At 29.7% G+C, this 14,940-nt stretch overlaps 1 protein-coding gene across 7 annotated transcripts in view; it reads right to left on the minus strand.

Annotated features, from left to right (window-relative positions):
* The window catches only part of LOC143080077 (uncharacterized), an 84,054-nt gene that overhangs the window by 8,232 nt on the left and 60,882 nt on the right, over positions 1–14,940 (minus strand). For all 7 annotated transcript variants that reach the window (XM_076255742.1, XM_076255746.1, XM_076255744.1 and 4 more), the window contains 5 exons: positions 13,950–14,013; positions 13,118–13,193; positions 12,698–12,793; positions 2,046–2,189; positions 1,275–1,418 (listed from right to left, as the gene is read on the minus strand). In XM_076255742.1, coding sequence (XP_076111857.1) covers positions 1,275–1,418; positions 2,046–2,189; positions 12,698–12,793; positions 13,118–13,193; positions 13,950–14,013 — 524 coding nt within the window. The remainder of the gene's footprint in view (positions 1–1,274; positions 1,419–2,045; positions 2,190–12,697; positions 12,794–13,117; positions 13,194–13,949; positions 14,014–14,940) is intronic.

The following is a 14,940-nucleotide window of genomic DNA, read 5'->3' on the forward strand; positions in this document are numbered from 1 at the left end:
TCGCCTGCAAGGCAGGCTTCATCAGGACAATTTTTATACAGAAATTGAGCCCCTGAAGTACTCCAAAGTGGTGCATTGAATTTGACGTCGTCATGGTGAGAGAAACAATGAAAAGTGAAAGTAGCAATACAGAGTTATAAATAGATAAGATAAATATAGAAAATTAAAGTTTGAAAAATAAATACAAATCAATTTGTAAGCATAAATTATAAATTGACGTAAAAAAATCAGACGAGTATACTTATTAACTAGTCATGCATACTTGCATCTGCATGTATACAGTAATATCTACAGAAATTACAAATCTTTGGTTAGTACTAAATTTAATGCTTTTGAATAGTTGACACTGCTATTGAAAATACTAAATTATTGCAATAATATTGAATAGGATAGTACACAGCTGTACATCACAACATACAAATGCAAAAGGACTATTTATGAATCCTGATGTAAATCAGCATTATTTGCATAATGCATATCAATTTTTATTGATGATTAACTTCAATATTTTCAAGAAATTTATGCTAGGTCATTACAGAAAGGAAAACAAGATGTTTTAGGACCACAAGATTACCTTGCAAGAAGAGGCACCTTTATAATTATCATTTACACCAAAATCTTTACTACAAAAGAGATGATTTCAGCTTTCCAATTGTGAACCTTCCATTTCTAAGTTGCAACATTCCAGCAGCACCTGCATACGGGGTATATATCTCCCAATTGCTACGATATTTCCATGCTTGTATTTCCTATCATGATTTTCTTGATAGAGTGCTGCTCACAAGGAAGCTATTAAACCAAGAGTTCCAAATGGTGAAGTTTAAATCATCCCTTCGTAAATTTACGTACACCATCACGAGTTTGTTGACTGTTATGGAATAACCGTTTCACAGATGATATCGGATATGTTCCTTAAATTGTAACTACAATCCCCTTCCTTTTTCATGAATGTGATCTACCAATGGCAATTAGACTATTTACGGGTTTGTGATAACATGAGCAACACGATGGGTGCCACATGTGAAGCAGGATCTGCTTACCTTTCCAAAGCACCTGAGATCACCCCTAGTTTTTGGTGAGGTTCGTGTTGCTTAGTCTTTAGTTTTCTATGTTGTGTCATGTGTACTATTGTTTGTCTGTTGGTCTTTTTCATTTTTAGCCATGAGGTTGTTAGTTCATTTTCGATTTATGAGTTTGACTGTCCCTCTGGTATCTTTTGTCCCTCTTTTGTTCTCTTTTGAAGAATAACTCTAATATGTTTTTTTTTAATTTACCTTTGCTAAGTCTAATGCTTTAGATTTCTGTATCACCAAACAATCCTTTCCTAACATAATCCTTTTTAAAGCCACATTCTCATTGTGAGCTGTCACTATATCTTCTCTTAATCTTTCTGTTTGTTCCACATCTTGTTCTACATCCTGAAATCACAAATGAAATAAAAAAAATCGTAAATCAGTTTGAATATGATTATTCAATTCAATAAAAATTATTTAATTTATATTATAACCAATTTCCTAGCATTAAAATCAGGTTTAATCCACAATTTTCTACATGAAAAAATACCTGTACCAAGTCAGGAATATGACAGTTGTTTTCCAGTGGTTTGATGTGTTTGAGCTTTTTAAATTTCTTTGAAGTTTGGTAATTTTTGTTATTTTACTTTTTACCTTATTTTTTTCAATGTATTCTAGCACAGCCTTCTTAACATCCATTGCCATTTTATTTAACCCATAGCTTTTTATCATTGCAATCTCAAATGGCAATGTTACTTATCCTCGTGTTATAACCAAATTCTATAATAGCCCTTGCATTTTAAGTCATGTATAGTACTCACTCAGAATTCAACCAATGAAATACTTAATTTGGTGTTTCAAGAACTAATTTTTAACTCTTGAGTACTAAGTAAGTTTCATGACATATCCCAGGAACCCTAATTTTATCCATGTATTCCCCCTCAGCCCTTTAGGGCCATGAAAACCAATGTCATTCATCCTAAGCTTTGAATTCTTTCATCAGCCAACCCAGCAGGTATGTAATTGACTTACCCTAAGTTTATCTTTGTATTCCCTGACGGCCTTTCTAGCAGCCACCAGTAAAGCTGTTTTCTCATTGGATTCCTGTTTGTAAGCATCTATTTCTTCCTTCAATTCCTTTATTTCATCTTTTAACCTTGGTATTGTTTCTAAGTTCTGAAAAATAAGTTTGTAGTTATAAAAAACCTGTTTATGATTGCTTTGTTGTACTTCCTTCAAACCTCAGTACCAAAAACAAATAATTTTAGCACTGTTCCTTTGCTTTTCATTTGCAAATAATAAAGTGATTGTAATCATTTAATATAAATCCAAGAAAATGTTGCATGAATGCCAATGAGACAACTCTTTACCAGAGACCAAAAGATGCAGAAGTAACTATAGGTCACCATACAGTCTTCAACAATGAGCAAAACCCAAACTGAAGAGTAAGCTGTAAAAGTCCAAGAAATGATAAATGTAAAACAACTGAAACTGGAATTCTATTGGTCTTATTTAAACACGAAACAATAGACACAAAACAAGTATGATTTACAGCAACTAACAACCACTGATATACAGGCTCTGACTTGGGACAGGCACATACAAAGAATTTTCATAGATTTCTCCATGTTGTTTCTGTATATATTTGTTGTTGTAAGGATTCTATTTCATTGATTATATATTGTCTATTTTTTGGGAGGGGGCTAGTGTTTCTAATTTTCAGAGAAAAATCGTATTTCTCAAATTCTGTAGATTTCTTTCGTCAATTTCGTTGTAACATATTTGGGTTGTGTGCCTATTGTCACATATAAGCCTCCTATCATTTTACTTATCTTTAAATTGCCACATGATATAGTTTCTAGAAAAGCCCTAATAAACATTCTGAAAAAACCATGCAATGTCTATAATTATAGTTAATGCATGTACAATATGGCTAAGTTTAGAAAAATAATTGTTTTCTTGACAATAACATTCATCGATACATTTGAACTGAACAATGAAATAGTTTTAATGTGCAACCTTTTAAAAAATGGACCACAAAACTCATTTCCTCACTATCAGAAAGCAATAAATGTACAATTAAATAAATCAGAATGAAATAATATAGGTTGAAGCATGCTACTTTAACATCAAATACACATTCATGTAGGAATACTTTCATAAGTGTTTTTTATTATCAACTCTAATTAAAGGGAAATTCCGCGATTTTTTACTTATCATCTAATTATGTTCATCTTAACATAAAAAACACATTTGCAAAGTTTTAAATTTATATTCCTTCTAATAACGGAGAAAATCAAGTATTTGTAACTTTTTTGGTTGAATTCTCGAGTGGGTCGTGACGTATTAGCCCGATTTATTGAATTCTGGGAAAAAATAAAATCTGTTTAACTCTTATAGCTTATCGACAATATACGTAATTAAAAGCGCACAGCTGACGAATGGTCGAAGTTATAAACCACAATATAAGAATGAACGAAAGTGAATATGCATATATATACCGTTTTGTATTGATTGAATTAAACTCCTATAAAATTATCTCTAGTAAATGTTTTTGAATAAATTTAATTAATTATTGTTGAGATTTTTTTCATAAAATATTTATTGAACATTTTTACTGATATTGAACTGAAAATATTTCAGTTCTATTTACCGTTATTGTTTTGATAATCATTTCAATGCAACTAATGTGTGAGCAGAGTGTGTATATTATTTTGTAAAGGTCACTGTATATTTCTCGGCTTGAGGTCAATTCGTTTACCTTGTAGCTATTTAGCCGCAGGTGTGAGTTCAAGCGTACACAGGTATAAATGTTGTTATTTGGAAAGGATAAATAGAAAGGATTAGAGTGTATGCTGTCATGATGTTAATACACTAAGATTAAATACACGATGAGAATAAAGATACAATAATTAAATTGTGTAAATTAATTGAAATTAAAATTCAGATTCGTAATTCCGAAAGTGTATAAAAATAAAAGGAAACAATTTTTGATTACTTTCTTAGCGGCAATTGGCGTAAAGATTCAAATATGAAGCAAAAAATAGTAGTTTTAATCTTTAATAAAAACTAAATGCAATATTACCCAATTTGATATACCATTGTACATCTGTTTGATATCATTGACTTTACCGGAATTTCTTAACTTGTATTCAAATCTGGCTGTGTTTAAATGCTAATAAAACTATTGCAATTTTAAAGTTTTTAATTGACAAAAAAATACAACATACAACATGCATAATTTTTTTTTAGTTTCTTTTTAACATTTTATTCTTACATAATTAAATTCATTTGACAATCATTTACACGAACTTTTTGTGAAAAGAATACTAATTATCTAAGCTAAGGCATTATATCTTTTGAGGATTTTTGAGGATTTTTTTTAAAATTCTATGATAATAGTTGTGCAATGTTGAACATGATAGCCGTCATTAATCCAAATAAGTAATACAGTAGTTGTAATAAAAGTTATACTTTAGTCATGCATTACAGATATTGACGAATTTATAATAGTTCGTTCATACATCGTTGTTCATGAAACAATCATTATTAGTATACATGTAAGTTTCCTGACGTATAAGAGCCATTGAGGATGAGCTCCAGAGAAATCAGACTAGTTGCGTTTCGTTCGTTTGTTTGTTGGGAAAGGAGAGGAAATGCAACCGCTTGTACAGATAAACGACAGAATTACCATACAAGCATTTATAGTCAACACAATCAGAAAGAGTTCCCATCGTTAGACGGGGAATATGAAGGCTTCCAAGAATGAACAAGTGACATGTCTAACTCTGAACAGTTAGAGAACAGACTATCGACATCGAACGCTTGTTCTTGATATTTGAAACTGTATGCATATATATACGTATACGTTTATGATATAGTGATGAGTTCTAACAAAAACTAAATTCCTTCATGGTTATATCTTGCCATACGTTTATATTGGTTTGTAAGGTGATTACTCAAAATCGTTATTTGAAAATCCTGTTTGTGAGATGTAGATTCATTTCAATACAGAAATTTCGTCTATATATTTCACAAGTGTATAACACGGAGAAGCTCTGAAGGTTCATTACTCCCATTTTGTTTGGGTGTGAACCATCGATGTTTACAGCAATATCAAGGAATAAGGTGATGATGGTAGAAAGAACTATGGGCGTCATGTGGCAAATATTACATGCATATCGGACAATGAGTTGTCAATCTGTATGAAAAGTTTTCCAATACAACCATATTATTGAGAAGGAATGTTTACATGCTATACTCTCGTATTAGTACTAGTATTACAGGGTTCTTGTGGCGTTCACCTTAGACACACATCGTTTTAACGATGTTTAAAAAAAGACAGAACCAATTTAATGTCATATTTCCCTATTTTTTAAATATAACTAAAATTCTTTTATCTGACAAGAATATCCCTATTTAGCGAACAAGTAATTTATTCTTTTTTCGGTTATTGAATACCAAGAAAGAAAATAAATCCCGAAATTAATTTGAAACTTTGATACTCAAAAGTTTCCCAGCAAAATATTCACATCCCCTGGGGATAATTAGTGTTCGTCCAGTGGCATATATAACAATTGTGATGACGAATTCCTTCCTTTGTTTGAGAACAATCCTATTGAAATATAAATCTGTGATTTTCCTAGGTCCACAGCTTCAATGAACCAAAGCAAAAGTTATACAGCGACCTGTATTTAAATCAAATTGGTTCTCTTCTTCTTTTGGTATACAACTGTAGTCTATCGACATTCAATGATTACATACTGTTGGCATACGTTGGCTAGTCTATTTACAACACTTTTACCCCTATTTATTCAAAATATATGTTTTTTTCTTATGTTCAATGTATACACGTATATATTTTAAATTGCGCTATAGTTCCGTAACTTTATATCCAGTCGTATAAACGAATCGTCGGCAAGTGCGTACATTTTTTAAAATCAATATTTCTGGTCTGTTCCAATCTGTCCTTCACTATTGACAATGACTATATATTACATTTTCCCAAATTCACCCTTGGAAAAAATATTTAAATAGATTTTAATTTCATCAAATCTTATTTTTTGGGTATTATTTATATATTATGAATTATCGCTATTTTGTGCATTTTTCTTTTGATCTTTTTTTGTGATAATTTTCATATCATGCTTCTCGCTTGAGATGGACATATTATCGCTAGAAACTAAGGAGGCCACGTGGCGTTGATAACGAAATTGACATGAAATTGACAACGTCCTCATAGGTAAAATAGCGATAAACAGATTATCATTGGTCATCTCAACTCGATTGCTTTTCTCACTTTCGCTGTACCAGCTCAAGCGAGAAAATCAATCTCGTTGAGATGACCAACGATAATCTATTATTATATTCTTTACACCAGAAATGTTATTTATAAACAAGCGTATGAGTTTAGTAATGACAAGTAAGACAGAGTTGTATATTATACATCTGATAGTTCAAAATGGAAAGTTATAAGTTATAAGTTATCAGCCGTGTACACTGATCAATACCTGCAGAAGTGAAACGATGCATGAACTTGCAAGCCCGACAGGAAATCGCTTGAATACCTGGACGTGTCACCTCACACCCCTCACAATACCTTTGGAAGTAATACCTTTAGCCATGCTGGTGATCAGATAAGGGAAGATCAAAATATATTTGAAAAAAGTTTATTACTTTAAAGAATTATGAACAAATTAGATTTTCGAAAACAATTTTCACGGAACACTTATTTATGATTTCAACTTTGACTTTTCACCTAATTCCAATATCAACAGTTTAAAAACAACAGACCATGGTAATTTAAAAAAAAGTAAGAATATTTTCCGTATCAAGTTAGTTAGTCGTATTAAACAACCGTACGATTGACAAGATATCGACACGCAATTACGACTACATCGGTTACTGTAGTTTTGTTTCTTTGTGGTTTATAGACATATCGTTTTTATTCATCGGGAAAGAAGGCAAGATGGCGGATCTCGGAGAATTGATACTCTAAATTTAAAATCGATGGTGATCGCTTATCTAGCGGAATAAAACTTTAATATCTATGAATTTGAACATTTTTATACAGAATGAACATAATATCAATTTTTGATTTTTTTGCGAAGTTTCCCTTTAAGGAACATTATATAATAGGTGCCAAGGCCTCTTCTCATCAACAGAAAGTTTTTTTTAGCCATTAGAGATTTGTGTTCATAAATGATATGTGTACTGAAATGTATGACAGATAATTGACAGAAATATAAATTGGAACATTCATAAAAAGAGACTACAATCAAAGTTTTTTTTTTTTTTACAATTTCTGAGTGTCCTTTCAGTTTATTTTATAATACATGAAGCTGAAAATTATTCAATTACTTTCTGTTATTTTTTAAATCATTATCATCAATTGTATTTATAAGTAGTCAAACCAGTTCTATATATCAAAGATGAATTAAGCATCAGTTGGAAAAATTTAAACAAAAATCTAACATTTATACAAATGAAAACCAATAGATGCAGTTCATTATGGGTCACAGTTTCATATGAAGTTCAAAATTAAATATTAAAACCCCAAAAAATAAAAAAAAATTAAAATTAAAACCCATATTAATTTTTCATACAAAAGCAAATGAATTCACAGAAGAAAACATTATATATGATTAATATTTTTGGACTAGTTCATGGTGTTTATTGATTCTTTACATGTCAATAATGTCACCCAGCTGTAAAATCTAATGGCTTTTTAAAGATTACATTTTACATCTCAAAATCTAATGGCTTTTTAAAGATTACATTTTACATCTCCATTTAAAGATTTAATGTGCCCTGATCTATATCACGCATGTATCAGATCAACTGGAATAATTTAACCTTTCACACATTTGGAAAATTATAAACAAGCTGACATTTAACTGTATACTATTAGATATCTAAGAGGTCTGACCATGGACCACTTATCTTCTAAGCCAGGATGACAGTTCTTTTATGCTAGCATAAATAATTCCTTTGAAATTGATTCTTAAGAAAATTTTCAGTTGACACAAAAAAGTAAAACTTAATCATAAGGTTTCATTTATAGGTTTTCTTTCCAAATTATTTCATATCCCTTTTTGGTATTACTTTTGGTGAACTCTCTTCATCAGTTGAAAATTCCAAGTTTCAAATATTTGGTTTTAATTTATAATTTGCCAATTGATTCATGGTTATGAAAAAATATTACATGCAGGTTCTACTTAGACGATATTCTTGTTGTCGGGTGGCTGTCACACATTAAGTAGACTTAGCATGCTGTAAAATTTAGTACTGCAAAAATAATTAACCAGTTATTAAAGCCTTATAGGACAATTTAACATATGAGGGATATATACATATTTATACTGCACTTGTTCTATTTGAGCAGTCAAAATGTGTTGACTATATATTTCTATGTCATATACAGTCACTGACCCAATATCACTTTTCCTCATGAATAATTAAATAGAAGATCCTGAAACTTTGTTTAACTATTCATATGACCTCTTCAACCTGTCCTTGTTTCCGACATATACAAGGACTCTAACTTATTTCTTTTACAATTTTTGGAAAAAAATATTTTACTTGTTAATATTTCTTGTCTAAAACCTATAAATGAATGTGTTTTATGCTTATTAATGATATTATAGTCACTATACTCAACGGCCTAGCCAAGATCAGATGTGCATTTCATATTGGGTCTATGTTATAGGCTTGTAAAGACAAGAAGATAAACTTTACATAAGTAATACATCTTTGAACTGAAGAAGAGGATGTAGGGTTTCACAATGAATATCAAATATCATGTATAGGTGTTACCGTTTTGAAAAAAAACACTAAAATACACGCTGAAAATGGGCAAAATTACACGTTATGTTGTTTCATTTAAAATTTACCTTTTTTTATCTATTGATAGTTAATAATTGAACTTAATTTGAACTACATTATTGGTTCACTGTTATAGACAATTTATTCTTCTTTCTTTTACTGGTTGTTGCAACAAAAAATCTTCAGTGGTTACAAAGTTATGATAAAATGTTGAATACTATGCGCTCGTTATGCAATTTTGTACTTTTGTTTTTAGCTTGCTCAGTGTAGTGATAAAAGAGAAAAATAAATTAAATTTATGCTATTATGTCTTTTATTTTCTCTTCTAGTATATACATTATCAGAAACTACCTCATTTATCAAAATTGCAGTACCCTAGCTGGAGATATATGCCATCAAAGTTGGATATACAAATAAAGTGAAAAAATGTCTTGTCCGTAGACATGCATTCCCTAGTAAACTGGAAGCATAATTACATTTATGTTGCATTGCTAAGTTCCTGTTCTTTTGTAGATATGAAAACACTACTAACATTTTTTTCTACCATCTATTAATAGAGGAAAAAATTCAAAAATATGTCAGAATGTCTTGTCCGTAGACACATGTCTTGTCCGTAGACATGTCTTTTTATCAATATTGCTTGGCTTTATGGGTCTTAATTAGTCCTATGTGTTGTTTAAACTTAGAAATATCTTATTTTTAATAAATGAATGGTAATTTAAGTGTTCTCAATTTTTGTAAAATGACTTTACGGGAGTGGATTTTAAAAAGTGTCAGATTATCAGTCATAAAAAGCATACCTTATTTTACTTCAATATTGTTTATTCCAGTTGATGCATACCTTAAAAGATTAACTAAATCAAATGAAGAAAAAGTATTTCTCTCTCTCTAACTTTATCTTTTGCATTTCAGTATTAACAGCAGATGAGGAAGTGTCTACGGACAAGACACTTGTACATAACAAGTATTAAATTCAATTATTTGTCTGCTATGGAACTTAAATCTTATTTATAGGTGATAAAAGTTATCTATTCAAATTAAAACTCAGTATTTTCAACATGAATATAGTCACAATTAATTCTAACAGATTTTTTTTTTAACTGAAATTGTCTTGTCCGTAGACATTACCACAATATATTTGTATCCAATTTCCTTGATTTCAGCCTAATTTGATAGATAAAATGTATGTTATTCTTTTAAGAGAACACATTCAACTATGTCAAAATTGAGTTTTAATAATAGTTTGATTGTTTTAAACAGTCAGATATATGTATTTCAGTTAAAAGAATGTGTCTTCAGTTTGGCTTAATCAATAAATTATTGAGATATGTAAAGAATTATGGGTACATTTTTGTATTTTCCAAAATTTAAAAAACACAGCTTAAAATTTAAATAGTAACTTTTAATCTTAACTTTAACAATCATCTTTGAAAGCATTTAATTGAATATCAATAAAATGTCTTGTCCGTAGACATTATCAAAATGTATGTGTTTCCATTTTCCTCGAAGTTAAGCATCATTTGATAGATAAACCTTATAAAATGTATGGTTTTTTTTTAAGAGAACACTTTCAGCTGTATCAAAATTAGGTTTTAATAATGCATTTCATTAAATATGAATACAATGTCTTGTCCGTAGACAAAACATATAAATTGTATTGCTAAGTTTGATTGTTTATTGTAAGAATATGCATCAAGTTATTTTAATGTTCTATACACCAAAAGAAAGGGTTTTTTTGGAAGTTTTGTTATTTATAGATAATTTTAGATACAGTTTTATCAGATAAGATTAATGATCAAAGAAAGCTACTGTTGTTTGAAATAACTGTGAGTTAAACATGTTCTTGTCATTTTTTTTTCAATTAAAATGTTTGATATTCAATAATTCTAAACATATTTTGTTGTCTTTGTCATTGACCAAAAATCTGACACTGGTGACCATGTCTTGAAGCCAACCATTAAAGAAAATTATACAGTTTTTAAACACCATTTATTTAATAAAAATATTAAATATTTCTTCCAAAAACTGCATGTAATTATATAAATGCTTCCAGTGTTAGCCTAACGATAGCAATTTTTCATAATTTAAACCATTTTTGAACCAAAATATCAAAAGAGTTTTTCCCTGAGGTGATACTCATTTTTGACCTCATGTGAAACACAAAATGCACATCTGATCTTGGCTAGGCTGTCAAACTAATTCGTTCACCATCGATTGCCGGCTGCAACAGGTTATGTACATTTCATTGTGTTGTATATTTTTACGCCCGAGGCCTTTTTAAAGGGGGATTTTCCCAATATTTAAATCAAATAAATAATATTAACACATCAAACAACAATCAAAAATGTTTTTTTTCTAGATTGCAGTATAAAAAAAAGAAAAGAATGCATGTTGTCCTTTAAAATTTAGGCTTTAATGACCTAAAATCTTCACTAATAATTGCAAATTAGACTATGTTTACATTTGTTATGAATGTTCATTTCAACCACAAGTCCTTCTATATGAAACATAGTCAAAACTTAGAATATCCAATGTTTATGGAGAGATTAATAAAGTGATTTAAACCTAAGCAGACCGTAGAATTGTAAATGTATCAATGTATTTACCACTCAATGCTCTTCTATTTACCTTAGTAGTTTCAATTACAATTAAAAGGATTTCTGATTTGAAAATATTTTAATTTCATTTTAGCCAAATTGAAAATTACTTAAAATTTTGTTTTGTCTTCTACAATTTGTCTGATCATACAAATTCCCTTAACCTTGTTGGAGAAATGCCAAGAAATCAACATGGTATTTTAGCATTTATTTTTTTTTAGTTATAAACAATTAATTTTAAAAGCATGCATAGTGGAAGCCTAGGTGGCAAAATGGTTTAAGTAGTCCATCTAGTTATCACAAATCTGCCAAAACCACTCATAGTCAAGGTGCCCTTGACTATGACCTTAATTGACATGGTTGCCAACTTTCCTGCAAAAGGTCAGTGGTTCTCAATGCTAATAAATAATGACTACAGTATAACAAAGCCAAATGTGCTTAATGTGTCATTAAACACCATCATCCAATCAATCAATCATTTTATATTGAATTTCAATACTAAGACAAAGACTTAATCGTAGATAAAAGAAGATGTGGTATGAGTGCCAATGAGACAACTCTCCATCCAAGTTACAAGTTCTAAAAGTAAATATGTATAAACAAGTTTCTCATAAAATTTGTAACATTTAATTATGGTATATAATTTGCTATAGATGATCATGTTTTAAATCTATGTGTTGTTAGTTTGCTGTCTTATTGACATATGCATGCTCAGTGGTTTTAGTAATATCTTTTAATGTGTTTTACTTTAAACTTATTTGAAAAATCTTAACAACTAGTCCATATTTTCACGAATAGGAACTTAGAGAAGTAGAGATAATTCAATAGTTCAAACAAGTGTCAATTACTCATAATTTACCAATATTTTTAGTCAAAATCATTTATGGCAAACCTCAAGATAGGACCAATTTAATTCACAACGAAGACTTAACCTATAATGTGAAAGATATGTACTATAATTCATACACCTTTCCCCTGTCATTAAACTGTTGGACTTTGATAATAAATGGCACTTGAAAAAATAATCTTTAGCGTTTGTGTTTTTCATTAACAAGTCTTTTAAATTTATTGTTCACTTTGGTTTTTGTCAATTGCTAATATATTGGTAGCTGAGAGAAAACTTGGTCCAATTACAGTTAGGTGACCAGGCCAAAACCACTTAAGTACCTTTATCCAAAAAATAAGACTGAGAGAAAAACCTAGAGAAATCATAAGTAAGCCAGGCTAAGAAAAAAATAGATGATATCTAAAATACATTGGTACCTTTTCAATATTTTCATTCCTCATAAGTTCATGTCTGACTTGATATTTCAAATCTGTTAACTTTTCTCCCATTTCTATGATTTTATTATTGGCAGCCTGAAATAAAACATTTATAAATAGTTACTTCTGATTCCAGAATTTGTTCACCAAGTTATTAATTATTTTGAGTTGCATTAAAGATTTATCTCCCCTTTTTCAATTGTTTATATAAAGCCTTTTAAAGAAAATCATTTCTGGGATAAGGAATTTTACTCTAAAATTATAATTAATGATCTTTATAAAGCATTACAACCTTGTAGACAGGAGAAAGCTTTATATATAAACTCTACATTTTTGAAAATTCAAACTTATTAACCAATCCTTTATTTTCACTAAGAATGACACCTTACAATCTTTTAAGATGTAATCATGTTACATTACCTGTAACTGTTTACATGTATCTTCATACTTTGCTGTCATCCTACGTGTATCCCCTTCACGTTGCCGAACCTCTACCCTAAAATCATACACCATTTCATTAGCTAATGATCTATAATTCAGAATTTTTATTAATAGATGAAGTAACACAAATGGCCACTTGAAAATATATGGAAAATTCAACAATTTTTCAATTCTCAAAGGGACATGACTCAAGAATGGTGAGTGACAACACCAATATTTGACCCAAAATTGAAAATTGATCTGTGTATGGTGGTCACAAGCACTGCATGTGCATGAATATATATAATATTTGGTTGAAACAAACTCAAGTTAGAGTGCAGAAAAGGTAATTTCAGTATTTTTTCCATTTATAAAGGGACATAACTCTAGAATATTGAGAGACAGCACTAGCTATTTTTTTTATAAGAATCATCGTTAGAATACAATTGATAACTATGCTTTGTATTTTTTTTTAAAAGTTGAAACCAACATCAAAAGATGCTTTATCATGAGACTGTCCTACTTATAGTTCAAAATATAAAACAGTGACCAAGCAAGCATTACTACTATATGTTATGACAATGGATCACACACAAAATTGCCTTTTATATTTTAGCTTAACAAGTCCTATAAAAATTCAAGTATAATTGATGTCAATCACCAAAATAATAATTTACATAGAAAGACAATATACTACTAATCCTCAGATTTGTTTAAACAAACCACTTGTAAATATGACGTCCATAACATAAATGAAATTAAAATCAAAGCGTGAACAATACACCTCCGGCTGGTACTACCGCAGTACTAACAAATATTAGTATGTACTCACTGAGTATATTCCAAGGTCTGTTTTGTTGTCTCTAGAATTAATTCAGCTTTCTCCACTTCAGAGGCTAAAAATGAAAAACAAACATCTGACCATTTACAAAAGATTATCTATAAAATATTGTTCTTCATCTTTGTATGTTTCTATAAGAAAATGTTTTTGCAGTTTTATTTCAAGATTTTGTATTACTAAACAATACAAATATTTAATTGAAATATATCATTTAATATTTTTTCATCACAATTAACGAGAGTACATTTGTACTGTTTCATGGTTTAAGGAAGTTCACTACTCAGTTTCAAAATATAACAAGCTTTTCATAACACTAGTATATATTAATAAATGGTTAATAAAGGAACAAAATAAGCAACAAAAATATATAGGTCAATGTGCTTGTTTTCGAGATAATAGCCATTGAAAATTAGACGTGAAAATGTTCTCTCTTTATTTTTCATAGCTTTATCATTGACAGGTTTAAGTTCTCAAAAACTATCTAAAAATAACAAGGATTTTATAAGACTTTTACAGATGGCTTATAATTATACATGTAAAAGATTTATAAAATAAAAAGTGGGGGTCAATGGGCAAAATTTTTTAAGGCATTCAAGTGGATGAAACCAGAGGCTTCCGAAAATCTGACAAAAATCCCAAAACATGACAAGCGAACATCCTTAAAATTCTTAAAATGCAAACCAAAAACAGATCTTATTAAAAGCATGCTTAGAGAAATGCACTGTTGTTTGGAATAATACAAAAAAATAACACCAGGAGTTGTCTCATGTTCTATTTTGAGATGTAGGTTCTGTAACTGATTGATTATTCCTTAAGAAAAGCTCAAGATGAACAGCAACAATTCATACTTTCAGAAGCTTAAGTACTATGCTTAATTAATATTTCATTGTTTGTACATTTTGTACTCCAAATATATTTTTTATCTTATATAGTTTTTTGGAAGTATTGCCCAGAATGAATTAGATTCTGAAACAAGTGAATG

Source organism: Mytilus galloprovincialis, chromosome 6, assembly GCF_965363235.1.
Source record: "Mytilus galloprovincialis chromosome 6, xbMytGall1.hap1.1, whole genome shotgun sequence".
NCBI lineage: Eukaryota > Metazoa > Mollusca > Bivalvia > Mytilida > Mytilidae > Mytilus > Mytilus galloprovincialis.